A 19,903-nucleotide genomic window follows, 5' to 3' on the forward strand; every position below is an offset into this window, starting at 1 on the left:
GGAAGGATGAAGTGAAAAGCTGGGAAATTGGTGAAAGAGATACATGGCTGGAAAAGGGGGAATCTGATAGGCCAAATCTTGAGGCCTTAAAATGAATCTGGAAGCCATGTAATACAAGCTGGTGGCAAGGACATGTTCCCAGGAAGGATACATAGCATGTCAATTTGGCCTTTCAGATTCCCCCTTGTCCAGCCCTGTATCTCTTTCACCAATCAACTTCCCAGCTCTTTACTTCACCCTCCTCCCTCCCAGTTTCACCTATCACCTTGTGTTTCTCTCTCCCTCCCCCCCCCCCCCTTCTAACTGACTCCTCATCTTTTTTTCTCCAAACCTATTGAAGAGTCTCGGCCTGAAACACCGACTGTACTCTTTTCCATTGATGCTGCCTGGCCTGCTGAGTCCCTTCAGCGTTTTGTGTGTGTTGCTTGGATTTTCAGCATTTGCAGATTTTCTGTTTCTGAAGTATTGTGGATACTTTTGGACTTTTTCTAAGTAAGGATAATATTTGCTATAGAGTGAGTGCAGTGCAAATTCTTCAGACCAGCAATGGTAGGTTTGGTGTACGAGGTGGGGTTGAATAGACTGACTCTATATTTTCTACAGTTTAGAAGGATGCGAGGCGATCTCTTTGAAATTTACACATTTTGGAGGGTTCTGCAGGCTGGGTGAGGAGAGCATGTTTCCCCTAGCTGAGGAGTCCGGAACAAAGGGTCAGTCTAGGAATAAGGGATGGCCATTTAGGATTGATGAGAAATGTCTTCATCAGAAGGTGATGATTCTTTACACTGGTGGGCTGTGGAAGCTGTCACTGAGTTCGTTCCAAACAGGTTAATGGGTTTCTACATATTAAGCGACTCGTAGGATATAGGGAGTACAAGAAATTGAGCTCAATGGTGGAGGATGCTTGAAGGGCCAAACAGACATATAGCAACATCCTACTCCTGTTCCAGTTGTTCTCATAATCTGCTTACAGATTATGGATATGATAAACTCAGTGGGGTCGGGTGCTGCTGTGTGGACTTGATCTTTGCCAGCGTCGAAGGCCGACAGGCACCACCATGATGAAGCCCGCAGATGGCGGGGAGAAGGAGGGGGCCCGAACTGTCGACCAACCAATCGATCGCTGGTGCTGATGACGCTGCGTGAATCGTTTCCTAGCAACAGAGTCATAGGAAGGGCATCAGCGAAGAGAGAGGGGTGATGCGGCGGCCGGGCGACCGTGGGCAGGTTCATATCGAGGATCGGGGGAGAAGCGACGGAAGGCCCCGGGAGAAGGAGGCGCGGATCTCCAGCAGTGAGACATCACTAAGGGTTGGAGCGCACAGCGTGTGGTTTGCTTATGATGTAGATCGCCGTTATTATTATATCATTTTCTACTTTTTTTGCGATACAAGATCCCTGCCTGAACCCCCCCCCCCCCCCCACCCGACCACCTTGACACGTCCCCTGAACTCCGGTGTCATTCAGCATCAATTCCCCGCTCCCACAGCGCCAGGAATCCCGCCGGCCTTTAACATATTTCCCTTCTCCAACCTTGCATTTTTGTTTTTGATTGCTGCGTTAAATTAACAAGACGAAGAAAATGCATTTTATATGTGTTTCTGTACTATTGATATGTAATGGTGTCTCTCTGCTGCATTCGGTCTCACAAGCTCTTACGGGCTCAATATTGGCTTTCCAAATTAAACTTAAAAGAAAAACTAATTAATGAACCATGAGTAAAGGGATGCCTCTTCTACTCACATTCAGTACATTCTATCCATTTCAACGCAACACACAAAAATGCAGGAGAAACTCGGCAGGTCAGGCAATACTCTGGAGGGGAATAAACAGTGGACATTTTGGACCAGGTCTCTTCATCAGCACTGGAAAAGAAAGGGGAAGAAGGGTCTTCGGCCCCATCATCCATGCCGACTGTGACGCTAATCCCATTTTCCTGCATTTGTCTCATTACCTTTGGTCTTTTCCTATCTGTGTCCAAAGGTCTTTACACCTTCTAATTGTACCTGGCTCTAACACTTCCATTGACAGCTCGTTCCATGTATGTATCACTCCTTGTGTGGAAAGCTCGCCAACTCTTAAACTTAATGCCTTCAGGTGGATATGATGGTGAGAATGCAAATGGCATGTTTCATAGGCTGAGGTATTGAGTATAGGTATTGTGTTGTCATGTTGCAAGTGTACAAAACATTGGTTAGACTACACTTGGAGTATTGTGTACAGTTCCAGTCATCACACTACAGGATGGATGTGGTAGGTGATTCTATTATGTACATCATCATGTTCTACTATGCTATTTCCCACAGGGAAAACCATTCAACAGACAATCCTCACTCTCAATGAATTAATCATGGGTTTTATTACAGCTCCAAGAAATGGCCATCTAAAGGGTCATGGCCCGTAATGTAGTTGAACAACCTGCTGCGTCCACTAAACTTGATGCTTAGTATTCCCTTCTTCCACGGTCTAAAGGATTTCAAACACAGCCTTGCTGTCAATAAGCTCCGGTTATTTAGTTTATTTCTGCATTTCTCTCCTACTTATTGTTCTTTTTAACCTTACTGAGGGGCTTTGTTTCTTCACCTAAGAGTCGCAATAAAAAGAGACACGGATATTATAATGGCAATTTTTATCTTAATAGTTAAGATATTTAGAAGGAGAGAAGTAAATATGGATTTAAACAATTACTTTACAGGACACAATTGCAGTGTGTTGCTGGGTCCATAAGACACAGGAGCAGAATTAGGCCATTCGGCTCAACCAGTCTGTTTTGCCATTCCATCATAGACGATTTATCATCCCTCTCAACCCCATTCTCCTGCCTTCTCCCTGTAACCTTTGACACCCTGACTAATCAAGAACCGATCAACCTATGCTTTAAGTATACTCAATGACTTGGCCTCCACAGCTGTACATGCCAATGAATTCCACAGATTGACCACACACTGGCTAAAAAAAATTCTGTCTCGTCTTTGTTCTAAATGGATGTCCCTCTATTCTGCAGCTGTGCCCTCTGGTCCTAGACTCACCCACTGTAGGAAACATCTTCTCCACATCCACTCTATCCAGACCTTTCAATATTCAATCAGTTTCAATGAGATCACTCCCCCTCATTTTTCTAAACTCCAAAGTACAGACCCAGAGACATCAATGCTTCTCATACGTTAAGTCTTCCATTTCTGGAATCATTCTTGTGGGATCATCAACTGAGCAAACTCTCTGCAGATGTGTAGGCTCCCATATTTTCTCCAAAATAATTCACTCTCTCCTCCTGGAGTTCATAATTGTACTGAGCAGATAAAGTTAACTATCTTCCTATAGTCCATGGGCTTCTTGATTTTTTTCTCTTTCAGTATTTTCTCTATTTTATTAACTCAACTTTCTTTCTTAGTAGATAATGTCATCATCAAATAATTCTTGGTCCTCATCTCAGGATGACAATGAAAGTTCTAAGCTTCTGCGAAAGTCAAAGGAATCACCATTCGTTCCGATAGGTATGAGTCTATTTGGGTCATAAAATGATCAATTAATAAATGCAAAAACAAAAAAAAAGTTAAAATTCTTAATAGGCCAAGCAGCATCTGTGAAAGGAGAAGCAGAATTAACTTTGAACATGTAGAGCTAATGTCTCACAGCTCCAGTGCATTGGGTTCAACCCTGACCTCCTGCACTGTCTGTGTGGAGTCTTCACAATCTCCCCTTTGACCACCTGAGTGCTCTGGTTTCCTCTCACATCCAAAACGTGTGCTGGGAAGTTAATTGACTGTTGTAAACTACTCCTTAGTATCAGAATCAGTTTTATTGTCAATGACATATGTTGTGAAATTTGTTTTGTGGTGGCTGTGCAGTGCAATACATAAATTGCCCTCAGAAGAATGAGGGGTGACCTAATTAAAACTTATTGAATGGTGAAAGGCCTTGATAGAGTGAGTGGATATGGAGAGGATGTTTCCTGTGGTGGGAGCCTCTAAGATCAGAGGGCACAGCCTCAGAATAGAGGGGCGTCCTTTTAGAACTGAGATGAGGAGAAATTTCTTCGGTCAGAGAGTGTTGAGTCTGTGGAATTTGTTGCCACAGTCAGCTGTGGAGGTGCAGTCTGTATATATATTTAAGGCAGAGGTTGATAGATTTTTGATTGGTCGGGGCATGAAGGGATATGGCGGGAAGGCAGGAGACTGGGGCTGAGAGGAAAATTGGATCAGCCATGATGAAATGACAGAGCAGCCTCGATGGGCCAAATGGCCTAACTCTGCTCCTATATCTCATGGTCTTATGATCTTATAAAATATACCATTAAATTGTAATACAAAATCTATACTCACTGTCCACTTTATGAAGTACACCCACACACCTCCTCGTTAATCCAAATATCTAATCAGTCCATCATGAGCAGCAACTCAATGCATAAAAGCATGCAGACATGGTCTAGTGCAAGGGTTTTCAACCTTTTTTTTGCCATGTACCCCAACCATTAATTGAGGGACCTGTGGACCCCAGGTTGGGAACCCCTGCACTAGATTATAACTCTAGAGGTTCAGTTGTTGTTCAGACCAAACATCAGAATGGTGAAGAATTATGACTGAAGTGACCGTGAAATGATTTTTGGTGCCCGATGAGGTGGTTTGAGTCTCTCAGAAACTACTGATCTCCTACGATTTTCATGCAGAATAATCTTTAGAGTTTACAGAGAATGGTGTGAAAAACAATAAAAACACATCCAGTGACTGGCAGTTCTGTGGGTGAAAACACCTTGTAAATGAGAAAGGTCAGAGGAGATTGATCAGAATGGTTCAAGCTGACAGGAAGGCAACAGTAACTTAAATAATCATGCATTACAACAGTTGTGTACAAAAGAGTATCTCTGAACGCACAACATGTTGAACCTTGAAGTAGATAGGCTACAGCAGCAGAAGACCACAAGCGTACTGTATACTCAGTGGCCACTTTATTAGTTACAGGAGATATCTAATCAAGTGGCCATTGAGTGTATATAAAATATTAAATAAGTACTGTAGTGCAAAATGAGAGCAAAAGATAGTGAGGTAGTGTTCATGAGTTTGTTGTCTGTTCAGAAATCTCATGGCAAGAGGGGAAGTGGTTTCTGTATCACTTCCTTGATGATAGTAATAAGACAACATGTCCAAAAAGAGGACAGCAAAAGCAGGGGCCCTATAAAGAAGGTGGGGGGAGGGTGAGAAGGAGAAGGCTGGTAGGTGCCAGGTGAAAAACCAGTAAGAGGAAAGATCAAGGGGAAGCAGGGAGGGGATAGGCAGGAAAGGTGAAGAAGGAATGTAAGGGGAAAGCACTAAGGGTAGTAGAAGAAGGCAGAATCATGAGAGAGGTGATAGACAGCTGGAGGAGGAGGCAGAGTGAAACTGGGATGGGGGAAGGGAGAGGGAGGGAATTACCGGAAGTTGGAGAATTCGATGTTCATACCAAGGGGCTGGAGACTACCCAGACGGTATATGAGGTGTTGCTCTTCCAACCTGAGTTTGGCCTCCTCATGGCAGTAGAGTAGGCCATGTATGGACATATCCGAATGGAGATGTGAAGCAGAGTTGAAGTGGGTGGCAACTGGGAGATCCTGTCTGTTGTGGTGGATGGAGCGGAGGTGCTCGATGAAGCGGTCCCCCAATCTACGTCGGGTCTCGCTGATGTAGAGGAGGCCACACCGGGAGCTCCGGATGCAATAGATGACTCCAACAGACTCATAAGTGAAGTGTTGCCTCACCTGGAAGGACTGTTTGGGGCCCTGAATGGTGGTAAGAGAGGAGGTGTAGGGACAGGTGTAGCACTTATGCTTGCAGGGATAGGTGCCAGGTGGGAGAACTGTGGGGAGGGACGTGTGGACCAGGCAGTCGCAGAGGGAATGACCCCTGTGAAAAGTGGAGAGGGATAGAGAGGGAAAGATGTGCTTAGTGGTGGGATCCTGTTGAAGGTGGCAGAAGTTGCAGAGGATAATATGCTTGATTCGGAGGCTAGTGTCGTGGTAGGTGAGGACAAGGGGAACTTGGTCCCTGTTGTGGTGACGGGAGAATGGGGTGAGGGCTGAAGTGCGGGAAATGGAGGAGATGAGGGCATCATTGATGACGGCAGAAGGGAAACCACGATCCTTAAAGAAGGAGGACATTTGAGATGTCCTGGAATGGAAAGTCTTATCTTGGGAGCAGATGCTGCGGAGATTCTCTGGAGACAGACTGTCCACTGACATCTTCTATAAACCCACTGACTCTCATAACTACCTCGACTATACCTCTTCCCACCCTGCCAAATGCAAAAATTCTATTCCCTATTCCCAGTTCCTCCGTCTCCGCCACATCTTCTTCCACGGATGCTGCCCGACCTGCTGAGTTCCTCCAGCGTGTTGTACGTGTTGTAATTGAATGCTTTATGGCCAAGTTTGCAGATGATACGAAGATAGGTGGAGGGACAGGTAGTTTTGAGGAAGCAGGGAGGCTGCAGAAGGATTTAGACAGATTAGGAGAATAGACAAAGAATTGGCAGATGGAATACAGTGTCGGGAAGTGTATGGTCATGCACTTTTGCAGAAGGAATAAAAGTGTAGACAATTTTCTAAATGGGGAGAGAATTCAAAAATCTGAGGTGCAAAGGGACTCAATGAGGACTTGAGTGTGTTCCCACGACTTACTGAAGTTCACAATCAGTTTCTTGGTCTGACTGACACTGAGTGCAAGGCAGTTGTGAACCACTCAACCAGCTGATCTATCTCACCTCTTGTATGCATCATCATCTGAGATTCTGCCAACAATCATTGTGTCATCAGTGATGGTGTTTGAGCTGTGCCTGGCCACACAGTCATGGGTGTAGAGAGAGTAGAGCAGTGAGCTAAGCACTGATGTGTGCTGGTGTTGATTGTCAGCGAGGAGGGGATGTTATTTCCAATCTGCAGTGACTGTGGTCTCCCAGTCAGTGATGAGATAGTTGTGGATCCAGTTGCAGAGGGAGGTACAAAGATACAGGTTGGGAAGCTTATCGATTAGTACTGAGGGGATTATTATAGACAATAGGTGCAGAAGTAGACCATTTGGCCCTTCGAGCCTGCACCACCATTTTGAGATCATGGCTGATCAATTCCTATCAATATCCAGTTCCTGCCTTGTCCCCATATCCCTTGATTCCCCTATCCATAAGATATCTATCTAGCTCCTTCTTGAAAGCATCCAGAGAATTGGCCTCCACTACCTTCTGAGGCAGTGCATTCCAGACCCCCACAACTCTCTGGGAGAAGAAGTTTTTCCTTAACTCTGTCCTAAATGACCTACCCCTTATTCTCAAACCATGCCCTCTGGTACTGGACTCTCCCAGCATCTGGAACATATTTCCTGCCTCTATCTTGTCCAATCCCTTAATAATCTTATATGTTTCAATTAGATCCCCTCTCAATCTCCTTAATTCCAGCGTGTACAAGCCCAGTCTCTCTAATCTCTCTGCGTAAGACAGTCCAGACATCCCAGAAATTAACCTCATGAATCTACGCTGCACTTCCTCCACAGCCAGGATGTCCTTCCTTAACCCTGGAGACCAAAACTGTACACAATACTCCAGGTGTGGTCTCACCAGGGCTCTGTACAAATGCAAGAGGATTTCCTTGCTCTTGTACTCAATTCCCTTTGTAATAAAGGCCAACATTCCATTAGCCTTCTTCACTGCCTGCTGCACTTGCTCATTCACCTTCAGTGACTGATGAACAACGACTCCGAGATCTCTTTGTATTTCTCCCTTACCCAACTCTACACCGTTCAGATAATAATCTGCCTTCCTGTTCTTACTCCCAAAGTGGATAACCTCACACTTATTCACATTAAACGCCATCTGCCAAGTATCTGCCCTCTCACCCAGCCTATCCAAGTCACCCTGAATTCTCCTAACATCCTCATCACATGTCACACTGCCACCCAGCTTAGTATCATCAGCAAATTTGCTGATGTTATTTTCTATGCCTTCATCCAAATCGTTAACGTAAATGGTAAACAGCTGTGGTCCCAATACCGAGCCCTGTGGCACCCCACTAGTCACCACCTGCCATTCCGAGAAACACCCATTCACCGCTACCCTTTGCTTTCTATCTGCCAACCAGTTTTCTATCCATGTCAATGCCTTCCCCCCGATGCCCTGAGCTTTGATTTTACCCACCAATCTTCTATGTGGGACCTTATCAAATGCCTTCTGAAAATCGAGATACACTGCATCCACTGGATCTCCCCCATCTAACTTCCTGGTTACATCCTCGAAAAACTCCAACAGATTAGTCAAGCATGATTTACCCTTGGTAAATCCATGCTGGCTCGGCCCAATCCTATCACTGCTATCTAGATATGCCACTATTTCATCCTTAATAATGGACTCTAGCATCTTTCCCACCACCGATGTCAGGTTGACAGGTCGATAGTTCTCTGTTTTCTCCCTCCCTCCTTTCTTAAAAAGTGGGATAACATTAGCCATTCTCCAATCCTCAGGAACTGATCCTGAATCTAAGGATCATTGGAAAATGATTACCAATGCATCCGCAATTTCCAGGGCCACCTCCTTTAGTACTCTAGGGTGCAGACCACCTGGACCTGGGGATTTGTCAGCCTTCAGTCCCATCAGTCTTCTCATCACCGTTTCCTTCCGAATGTCAATCTGTTCCATTTCCTCTGTTACCCTATGTCCTTGGCCCATCCATACATCTGGGAGATTGCTTGTGTCTTCCTTAGTGAAAACAGATCTAAAGTACTCATTAAATTCTTCTGCCATTTCTCTGTTTCCCATAACAATTTCACCCAATTCATTCTTCAAGGGCCCAACATTGTTCTGCTTTCTCTTCACATACCTAAAAAAGCTTTTGCTATCTTCCTTTATATTCCTGGCTAGCTTGCTTTCGTACCTCATTTTTTCTCCCCATATTGTCTTTTTAGTTAAGTTCTGTTGTTCCTTAAAAACTTCCCAATCATCTGTCCTCCCACTCACCTTAGCTCTGTCATACTTCCTTTTTTTAATGCTATGCAATCTCTGACTTCCTTTGTCAACCACTGTGGCCCCTTTCCCCCCTTTGAATCCTTCCTTCTCTGGGGGATGAACTGATTTTGCACCTTGTGCATTATTCCCAAGAATACCTGCCATTGCTGTTCCACTGTCTTTTCTGCTAGGCTATCCGTCCAGTCAACTTTGGCCAGCTCCTCCCTCATGGCTCCATAGTTTCCCCTGTTCATCTGCAACACTGACACCTCCGATCTGCCCTTATCCTTCTCAAATTGCAGATTATAGCTTATCATATTATGATCACTACCTCCTAATGGCTCCTTTACTGCAAGATCGCTTATCAAATCCTGTTCATTACTTAACACTAAATCCAGAATAGTCTTGTCCCTGGTCGGCTCTTGTACAAGCTGTTCCAAGAATGCATCCCGTAGGCACTCTACAAACTCCCTATCCTGTGGTCCAGCACCAACCTGATTCTCCCAGTTCACCTGCATGTTGAAATCCCCCATAACTACTGCGACATTACCTTTGCCACATGCCAATGTTAACTCCCTATTCAACTTGCACCCAATATCCATGCTACTGTTTGGTGGCCTGTAGACAACACCCATTTGGGTCCTTTTGCCCTTACTGTTCCTCAGTTCTATCCACACAGACTCTACTTCTCCTGACCCTATGTCCCCCCTTGCAAAGGACTGAATCTCATTCCTCACCAACAGGGCCACCCCACCCCCTCTGCCCACATTTCTGTCCCTACGATAGCACATATACCCTTGAACATTCATTTCCCAGGTCTGATCTCCCTGCAGCCACGTCTCCGTTATCCCAACAACATCATAGTTACCCATTCGCACCTGAGCTTCAAGCTCATCCACCTTATTTCTGACACTTCGTGCATTCAGATATAGAATTTTTAGCCCATTTCTCCTCTCTCTGTTTGAATCGCTGCCTATTGTGCTTAACCCAGCTCCCAGAACTCCCATCGGGCTATACGCCCCTAGAATTTTGTTGTCCTTCCTAAATTTACTTATTCTTTCAACACATTTAACTCCATGTTCCGTCAGACCATCCCTCTGTACATGAGTCCTCCTTATCACTTGTTCCGCCCCACCTTCTTCTACTACACACTTAATATTCCGGAACCGTGTAGTCCCCACCTGTCCTTTATTCTTCCTCTGGCTATCCTCTCTCACATTCTGGATCCCCGCCCCCTGCAAATTTAGTTTAACCCCCCCCCCCCCCCCCAAGAAGCACTAGCAAACTTCCCTGCAAGAATGTTAGTACCGCTCCTGTTCAGGTGTAAACCGTCCCTTCGGAACAGATCCCACCTTCCCTGGATCAAAGCCCAATTATCTACAAACCAGAAGCCCTCCCTCCTGCACCATCCTCTCAGCCACGTATTAATCTGTATAATCCTTCTGTTCCTTGCCTCACTCGCACGTGGCACAGGTAGCAATCCTGAGATTGTTACCCTGGAGGTCCTGCTCTTCAGCTTCGCACCTAACTCCCTGAACACCCTACGCAGGACCCCCTCACTCATCCTACCCACGTCATTGGTCCCTACATGGACCACAACATCTGGATTCTTGCCCTCCCTGTTGAGAATAACCTGCACCCGATCTGAGATGTCTCGGACCCCGGCACCAGGGAAGCAACATACCATCCGAGACTCCCGATCTTCCCCACAAAATCTCCTATCCGCCCCCCTGACTATAGAATCTCCTATCAATACCGCTCTCTTCTCTTCCCTCCTCCCCTTCCTAGTCAAGGGTCAAACCTCAGTGCCAGAGACAGGACCACTGCAGCCTGTTCCTGGTAGGTCATCCCCACCAACAGTATTCAAAACGGTATACTTATTTTTGATGGGAACGGCCACAGGGGTGCTCTTCTCTCTCTGTCTGCTCCCCCTGCCTCTCTTGACTGTCACCCATTTGCCTACCTCCTGTCTTTACGGTCTGACTGCCTCCCGATAACTCTTATCTATCTCTGCCTCTGCCTCCCGAATGATGCGTAGTTCATCCAGCTCCTGCTCCAATTCCCTAACTCGGTCTGATAGGAGCTGCAGCTGGATGCACCTATTGCAGGTGTGGTCATCAGGAACAACTGTGTTGACCCTGATCTCCCACATACTGCATACGGAGCACACCACTGCTCTAACTGTCTCCCCCATTACCTGATCCCAGATTAGTCAGAATAAATGAAAAACAGGCTTCTTGTCGAAGTCCTCTTGCGCCGAAGCCCGCTGAGCCAAAGCCCAGCACTCTGCTCCTGCGCACTCCGCTGCCCGCTCCTGAAAGTGGGTCGCTTTTTAAAGCCCGCGCTCGCCGCTGACGTTACCCGCGCTTGCGCAGTTTTACCTTCCTCCTCAGGTACTCTCCAGGTAGGTCCGAGGGTCTCCAGTCGTATGTCGATCACGATTATTGTGTTGAACGTTGAGCTGTTATCAATAAACATTAGCATATGTACTGTGTTGCTGTTGTCCTAGGTGGTTCAAGGCCAAGTGGAGAGCCAGTGTAGGTAAAGAGCAAAAAAAAATCAAAGGAGAATTGATGGGATGTGTAAGTTGCAGGGGTTAACTGTTTGTCTTTCCTGACCTACTGAATGTTTAGTGTTTTCTATTTTTACTTCTGATTTCAAGCATTCACAGATTTTGTTCATAAAAAATTTTCATGTCCTGTGTAGACTAAGAATTTTGATTGCCACTGGTGTGTGGCTCAATTAGTATTATTTTAAATAGAGAGGAAGTATACAGAGGCTGTGCAAAACCTGTGTGTGCCTTAATGACATTCACATAGGTAGACCACACAGGAGTCTGGAACTGTATGGACCATGTGTGTGTCTTAGAACTCATTCAGCCTGCTCTGTGTGTGATCTTCTGAGCTTGTCCAGATACAGGCCAAAATCCAGCTTCAGATTCACATGTGCTGTACTAGTGGGGACGGGTAAATCACTGTGTAACACCGGAGTACGGAACCGGTGGGGACGAGTCTGTCACTCTGTAACACCGGGGTATGGTACCGGTGGGGATGAGTCTGTCACTCTGTAATACCGGGGTATGGTACCGGTGGGGACGGGTCTGTCACTGTGTAACACCGGGGTACGGTACCGGTGGGGATGAGTCTGTCACTCTGTAATACCGGGGTATGGTACCGGTGGGGACGGGTCTGTCACTGTGTAACACCGGGGTACGGTACTGGTGGGGACGGGTCTGTCACTGTGTAACACCGGGGTACGGTCCGGGTGGGGACAGGTCTGTCGCTGTGTAACACCAGGGTACGGTACCGGTGGGGACGAGTCTGACACTCTGTAACACCGGGGTACGGTACCGGTGGGGACGGGTCTGTCACTGTGTAACACCGGGGTACGGTACCGGTGGGGATGGGTCTGTCACTGAGTAACACCGGGGTACAGTACTGGTGGGGACGGGTCTGTCACTGTATAATACCGGGGTACGGTACCGGTGGGGACGGGTCTGTCACTGAGTAACACCGGGGTACAGTACTGATAGGGATAGTTTTGTTGCTGTATGATATTTCTCATTTAGGAAGTGGGAGGGAAAGAGCATGAACTCTGTCCCACCATCTCTCCCTACCGATCTGTGCAATCCTTTGCTGATCAATGCTGTGTAAGGCCTGCAGTCCATTATCTTGGAACATGGAACAGTCCAGGTCCTTCAGCCCCGTGATGTTGTGCTGACCTTTTAACCTACTGCAAGGTGAATTTAACTCTTCCCTGTGACATAGCCCTCAATTTTTCTTTCATCCATGTGCCTACCTACAAGTAACTTAGTTTTAACTGGTACTCAGTGCTAAACAAGAGTTCAGGAGTGTGCCCAGAGATTTTCTTTATTGCTGAAGGTGTAGCCAGGGCACCCACATGGTCACCAGCTGTGCCTGCCTGTTCATCAGCTATGTGGAACAGTCCATGTTCGAAGCATTTCCTGGTAATGCTCCCCAACTCTTCCTGCGTTACATTGATGACTACATTTGTGCTGCTTCATACACAGTCTCCCTTCCTCTACCATTGATGCTTCACTCACCTGCATCTCTTCCATTTCCCAGACTTCTGGGCTCACCCATCTTCCTGCTGCCATCACAGGTATAGAGTTCCTCTTGTCCTTACCTACCACCCCATAAGCCTCCACATCTAGTACATCATTCTCCACAGCCTCTGACATCTTCAGCGGGATCTTAGCACCAAACACATTTTTACCTTCCTCCTGCTTTCTGCACGGACCTGTGATCCCCTTGTCCATTTATCCCTCACCACTAATCTTCCACAGTCCAAAGACACACTGGGTGGGTAAATTAGTTATTGTAAATTGTCCCGTGATTAGGTTCCGGTTAATCGGGTTTATCAGGGGTTGCTGGGGTGGTGTGGCTCGAAGGGTCAGAAGGGCCGAGTCCATGCTGGATTGTTAAATAAATAAATGTACAACGACTTATGGCTTTGAGAATGTTCTGCAGCTGCTCCAAGACATCCTGAACCCCAGCACCAGGGAGTCAACACACCATCCTGGACAAACAAGAGAAAATCACTCTGGAAGCTCAACACTAAACAGGACAAAGCAGCCACTTGGTCAGCACCCCCCCCCCACCCCCCACAAATCCTCCCTCCCTCCACTACTGGCACACGGTGACTGCAGTGTGCCCCATCTACAAAACCCAGACTACTCCGACAACACCTCCCAAATTGACCACTTCTACCATCCAGAAGGACAATGGTGGCAGACACAGGGGAGCACCACCACCTGCCGGTTTTCCTCCAATTCACTCACCAAACTGACATGGAAACATGTTGTTTATCCTTCATCCTCACTGGATCGAAGTCTTGTAACTCCCTCCCCAATAGCACCGTGGGAGTACTTTCACCAAAAGGACCCCAGTGGTTCCCAAATCCTGAAAAATAAATAAATATAAAAAGTACTTCCCTGGGAGGAGATGTGATGTTAAATTTTCTTTTTAGGTACATATTTACTGGGTGGATAACTTTACTGGAAGAAGCTTGGATAGGGAGAAACTAGATCCGGTGTGCAAGTTCTTAACTCTACAGCTGAATTGTTGTTGGAACCCCTATTGCCTTTTCTGTGTTCAGTGCACAAAGCCAGATCTGAATAGGAATATAATTTGGTTTATTCTAAGTAGCTATGGCTTTAAGAACCTTTGACAAGGCTTCTCCTTGACACATTGGCTGAAAATACACACAAGCATCTGCACCTTATCTTTCACACTTGCTTTTTGGGCTCTACCAGCATTTGAGAGGGAGGACCATTTTGGGGCTTGATAATGGGGTAGGTGGACATTGGGGCAGATTGCAGGTTGTGAGGTTTAGGATTGGGGTTTGGAGCTTGGTTCAGAATCTGCTGGCATTGAGGGTGTAACTAACAGGAGAGTAGTGAAAGGGCTGCAAATAAACATTCTTGCTCCTGCACACAAATTATTCAGCCGAAAACACAAGCTTCAGCTGGAACTTGGTGAGTCACTTTGCTGTCATGTTACCTGGGCATTGAGGGAGCTGGCCTGCAGCCATGAAGTTTACAGTGTCATTTTGTACAGAAGCTAGGGAATATTTTGATATTGTATCTGTCTCTTGCCAGATGTAGTACTGGTGCCAGATGGCTCTCAAGACCTGTGCACTGTGGGATGGGAAAAGCATACTGCTCCATTGCATCTGTACAAGTGTTTAGATTTTCTGTGGTTTTCTTTGAGCCAGGCATTGCCGGATGTCTTGCTGTTGTGGTATTGGGTTTACACAGACTGCGCAAAACAGAACAGAAGATGTCGCTGCATCTAATCCACATGAGAGTGGCTGCTCAAGGCTTCGTAGTTGGAGCAATGACACTGGGTAAGAAATGAACATTCACTTAATTCAGCAGGTCAGGCAGCATCTATATGAAGGAATAAAGTGTCAATGTTTTGGGCCAAGACCCTTCATCAGCATTGGTATGGAAGGGGGAAAAAGCCAGAATGTGGGGGGGGAGGGGAAGGAGTACAAACTAGAAAGTGAAAGGTGAAGTCAAATAAAGGGTAAGGTAAGTGGATGGGAGAGGGGGAATGAAGTGAGAAGCTAGGAGGTGATTGGTGGAGAAGGTAAAGGCATATCACCTCCCTCTGGTGTCTCTCCTCTTTTCCTTTCTCCCATGGTCCATTCTTCTCTCCTATCAGATTATTTCTTCTTCAGGCCTTTGTCTTCTCCATCTATCAGAATGGAAATAGTGAAATGGATCCAAAAAAGCTTTCTTGGTCAATATATTTAGGGAACTACCAGACAGAGTGCAACATTGGGCATTCTCCCAGAGAATGAGGTAGGGCAAGTGGCAGAAGTGTCAATTAGTGAGTATTTTGGGTCCAGTGCCCATAGTTCTTTTGGTTTCAAAATAGTTATGGAGGAGAATACAACCAGTTTACCAGCTAAAGTCCTGAACTGGAACCTTAAAATTTTGGAGTTATTAGGTGGAATTTTGCAGTGGTTGACTGGGCAAGATTGTTTGTGGGGAAAGGAGTGGCTGCCAAGTGGGAGGTCTTTAGAAGTGTGATGTCAAGCGTTCAGGGCATGCATGTTCCTGTTAAGGTGAAGAGCAAGGCTGGCATGTTTCAGAACCCTGGTTGATGAGAAATATTGAGCCTGAGATATTAAGGAAAAGTTGGAGGCGTATACTGCTCATAAGCATTTGGAAACTAGTGAATCTCTTGATGGCTAGAGTGTCAGAGTGTGCACTTAAGAGAAATGTTAGGAGGGCAAAGAAGAGGATATGAGAAGGATCTGGCAGGAAAGGTGAGGAAAAATACCAAAAAGACTCTTTTGGTATATTAAGGGTGAAAGGATGTCCATAGAAAGAATAGCACTTTTTAAAGATCAGCGTGGCTATCTATGTGTGAACCCAAAGGAAATGGGAGAGATTTTTAATGAGTATTTCTCTTCAGTTTTTACTGTGGAGAAAATGATGCAAGTTAATAAAATGGAGGAAGGGAGTGGTAATGTCTTGGACCACATACAAATTAGCAGGGAAGAGGCATTGGAGGCCTTAAAGTGCATTAAGGTGGAAAAATCCCAGGGTCCGACCCGGTGCATTCTCCAACCTCGTAGGAAGTTAGAGAAGAAATTTGGAGGCCCTTGCAGAGATTTTTGCTTCATCTTTGGCCATAGGTGAGGTTCTAGAGGACTAGTGAGTGGCTAATGTGGTACCATTGTTTAAAAAGGGTAGCAAAAACAGCAGGAGACCACAGACCAGTGAGTTTGACATTAGTGGTGGGTAAATTCCTGGAAGGGATTCTGATGGACAGCGTCTACCATCATTTGAAGATTCATAATTGGCTCAGTGGTAGGAAGCAAAGGATGTTGGTTGAGGATTGTTTCATAGACTGGAAGCCTGTGTCTACTAGTGGGCCACAGGAGTCAGTTTGGTTACCTTTGTTGTTGGTAATTTATATAATTACAACCCATAGAATAAAGGAGCGCAACCAAAGGGAGGTGATAGGCAGGTGAGGAGAAGGGGTGAGAGGGTAACTTGAATGGAGAATGGAAGTAAGAGGTGGAAGTAATTACCAGAAATTTGAGAAATTGATGTTTATGCCATCAGGTTGGAGGCTACCCTGACAGAATATGAATTGTTGCTCCTCCAACCTGAGTATGTCCTCATCACGGTGGTAGAGGAGGTCACAAACAGACATGTTTGAATGGAAAGGGTATGTGGGATGAGGAGATCTTGTCTTTTGCGGTGGACTGATCAAACGTGCTGAATGAAGCAGTTCCCCAATCTGTGTTGGGTCTCACTGATGTAGAGGAGGCCACACTGGGAACACCAGGTATATTAAATGACCCGATAGGTGAAGTTTAGGCAAATGATTCAGAGACGGATTCTGATTTAGACAAGATGGATTACGGAGGATGTTTCTTCTGAGGAACTGTGTACTCTCCTTATAATTGGATCCATGTACTGGAATGTTCCAGGACAGGTCATCCAAAATGTTAATGCCCAGGAATTTAAAGATGCTGACTTTCAGGAATCTTAGCAGTTCTGTTCTTTGGATGCTGAATCATTGAGTTAATTTTAAACCGAGATTGATAGGTTTCTGGATATTAAGTGGATCGAGGGATGTGGATATAGGATGGAAGATGGTGCTGAGGTAGATCAGCTAAGATCTGGATGAATGCTGGAGCTGGCTAGTAAGGGGGTTACTGGTCCTGCTCCCACTTTGTTTTTAAGTTAATCAGTTCCATTAGGTTTCACCTAATAGCTGGGATAATTGCAGTCAATACAAAAATTAGTGGAGTTGTAGGCACTGAGGTAGGTTGTCAAAAGATTAAGTAGGATATAGACCGGTTGGAAATGTGGGCAGTGAAATGGCAGACAGAGCTTAATCCAGGCAAGTGTGAGGTCAAATAGAAGGGAAAAATTGACATAAAATGGTAGGACCCCTAGGAGCATTGATGTTCAGAGGGATCTTGGAATGCAAGTCCATAGCTCCCTAAAGGTGGATCAGGTGGTGAAGAACCTTCATCAGTTGGAGATTTGAGCATAAAAGTTCGGAAGTCATGTTGCAGCTATATAAAACGTTGGTTGGGCTGCACTTGGGAGTATTGTGTGCAGTTCTGGTTGCCTCATTACAGGATGTGGAAGCTTTGGAGAAGGTATAGAAGGGGTTTCCCAGGATATTGTCTGGATTAGAGAGTATGATCTACAAGGAGAGGTTGGATAAACTTAGATTGTTTTCTCTGAAGCATCTGAGGGAAGACCCGATGTTAGAGGCATAGACGGGTAGATAGCAGTCCTTTTTCCCAGGGTGGAAATGTCAAATACTAGACGGCACAGATTTAAGGTGTGGGGGGAGGGGGTAAGTTTAAAGGAGATTTGTGGGGCAAGCTTTTTTTAGATAAAGAGGGGTAGGTGGCTGGAACATACTGGAAGGGGTTGTGGAGGAAGCAGATACAATAGCAATGTTTAAGAGGTATTTAGACAGACACATGAACAGGAGGAAGATGGGGTTGGTTTAAATTGGTATCATGCTCAGCACAGACACGGTGGGCCAAAGGACCAGTCCCTGTACTGTTCATCTGATGTTTCCTATATCTGAACGGATTTTCAGATGAATGTGGATATATCACGATCATGTTTGACCTCGACTTTCCATATAAAAGGTTTGTTGCTGTTGATGATCATTCCTCAGCCGGATGAATAGAATGGGGCCTAAGTTAGGAATTTTGTTCAATGTTACAGTCAATACAAACTCCAATGTTAAAATTCCAGAAACAATAACGTAAGCTTCCTTCTCTTCTAGGTGTTCTGTACTCCATGTATAATGATTACATCAGGAAGCCATGACAAGGGTAGTAACCCTTGGCCAGAATGAAGGACTGGAGTCAGGCTTCGACTAAAGTAACGGATCTGCGGTGGACTTTGGAAGTGCGGCATATACTTCATGTTGAGGACAGGCGGACAGTGTTTTCATTGAGATGAAGCTTTCAGTAAAGTTTTCTTCCTGTGGTACATGTGAGCACACCCAGCTGTTTGACCATTATTACCAGGACCACGGAGCAACTCAGGGGTTAGTGACTCTGCAGTGAAGCCCGCCATTTAGCAGTGCTCAAGCATCACCCCTGTGCTGTCTAAGATTACTGTACGGAGAAACTGCTCTTGTCCCCACTCCAGAACTGATCACTACCACACACAATATCCTTCATTGCACTGGCACCCCTCAGTTTGATTCCCCTTCTCCTAAATATTTCTTACCTGAATGTAGGGTATGTAGTGCAGGAGCCCTCCTCTTCCACCCCAGTCTCTCCCTCCTCCATTAATTCTGACAGCAATTACTGAAGTCTCAAGTCCCCAATCTGATGTCTGACCAGTCCCCTCCCACCTACCTAACAATGCACTGATTTTTATAACTGACTTGGGTGAGGAAGTGAAAGGGTGGGTTAATAAGTTTGCAGTTGACATGAAACTTGGTGGAGTTGTGGATAGTGTAGATTGTCGTAGGTTACAACGGGACATTGACAAGATGCAGAGCTGGGCTGAGAAGTAGCAGATGGAGTTCAGCCCGGAAAAATGTGAAGTTATTCACTTTGGAAAGCCAAATTTAAAGGCAGAATACAGGATTAAAGGCAGAATTCTTAGCAGTGTGGAGGAACAGAGGGATCCTAGGGGACCACGTCCATAGATCCCTTATTGTTGCTGCACAAGTTGATAGGGTTGTTAAAAAGACATATGACACGTTGGCCTTAGTTGGCTGGGGACTCCGTACAAAAGCCGAAAGGTAATGTTGCAGCTCTATAGAACCCTGGTTAGGCTACACTTGGAATATTCTGTTCAGTTCTGGTTACCTCATTGTGGAAGCTTCAGAGAGGGTGCAGAGGAGATTTACCAGGACGCTGCCTTGATTGGAGAGCACGTCTTATGAGGACAGGTTGAGTGAGCTCAGGCTTTTCTCTTTGGAGTGAAGGAGGATGAGAGGTGACTTGGTAGAGGTGTACAAGATGATAAGAGGCCAGAGACATTTTCCCAGGGCGGAAGTGGCTAATACAAGGGGGCATCATCTTAAGGTGAATGGAGGAAAGTATGGGGGGAATGTCAGAGGTATGTTCTTTACACAGAGAGTGGTGGGTGCATGGAACACCCTGCCAGCCATGGTGGTAGAGGCAGATGCATTAGGGACATTTTAGAAACTCTTAAATAGGCACATGGGTGATAGAAAAATGGAGGGCTATGTAGAAAGGAAGGGTTAGATTGACCTTAAAGTAGGTTAAAAGATTGGCACAACATTGTTGGACGAAGGGTCTGTTCTGTACTGTAATAGTCTATGTTTCTATGTTCTATGATTTCTACCCCCCCCCCCCCCCACAACACCAGTTTGCACCCATTTTTAGTTAACTTACCTCTCAATATCTGGCTGGTGTTACAATGCAAATAAATGTCATCAGACCA

The 19,903-nt window shown here is 45.7% G+C and overlaps 1 protein-coding gene across 2 annotated transcripts; it reads left to right on the forward strand.

The window, feature by feature from the left end:
* The first annotated feature begins 1,174 nt into the window (after nucleotides 1-1,174).
* LOC140741226 (HIG1 domain family member 1C-like) lies at nucleotides 1,175-18,476 on the forward strand. Of its 2 annotated transcripts, none has more exons than XM_073071185.1 (4): nucleotides 1,175-1,344; nucleotides 3,395-3,494; nucleotides 14,695-14,826; nucleotides 18,261-18,476. In XM_073071185.1, the coding sequence occupies exons 1-4, from the start codon at nucleotides 1,201-1,203 to the stop codon at nucleotides 18,302-18,304; spliced, it is 420 nt and encodes a 139-aa protein (XP_072927286.1). In that variant the 5' UTR covers nucleotides 1,175-1,200; the 3' UTR covers nucleotides 18,305-18,476. The 2 variants fall into 2 exon arrangements, with proteins under 2 accessions (XP_072927286.1, XP_072927287.1); XM_073071186.1 differs by having other exon boundaries at nucleotides 1,175-1,311.
* The last annotated feature ends 1,427 nt before the right edge of the window (nucleotides 18,477-19,903 follow it).

This window comes from Hemitrygon akajei, chromosome 18 (assembly GCF_048418815.1).
Source record: "Hemitrygon akajei chromosome 18, sHemAka1.3, whole genome shotgun sequence".
Taxonomy (NCBI): domain Eukaryota; kingdom Metazoa; phylum Chordata; class Chondrichthyes; order Myliobatiformes; family Dasyatidae; genus Hemitrygon; species Hemitrygon akajei.

Bases quoted from the DNA above. Each gene is read 5' to 3' on its own strand.
- LOC140741226 (XM_073071185.1), top strand. From the start codon at position 1,201: ATGCGGCGGCCGGGCGACCGTGGGCAGGTTCATATCGAGGATCGGGGG. The intron at 1,345-3,394 runs GTAGATCGCCGT...CTTTCTTAGTAG, and splicing joins GCGTGTGGTTTGCTTATGAT to ATAATGTCATCATCAAATAA. The intron at 14,827-18,260 runs GTAAGAAATGAA...CTTCTCTTCTAG, and splicing joins AGTTGGAGCAATGACACTGG to GTGTTCTGTACTCCATGTAT.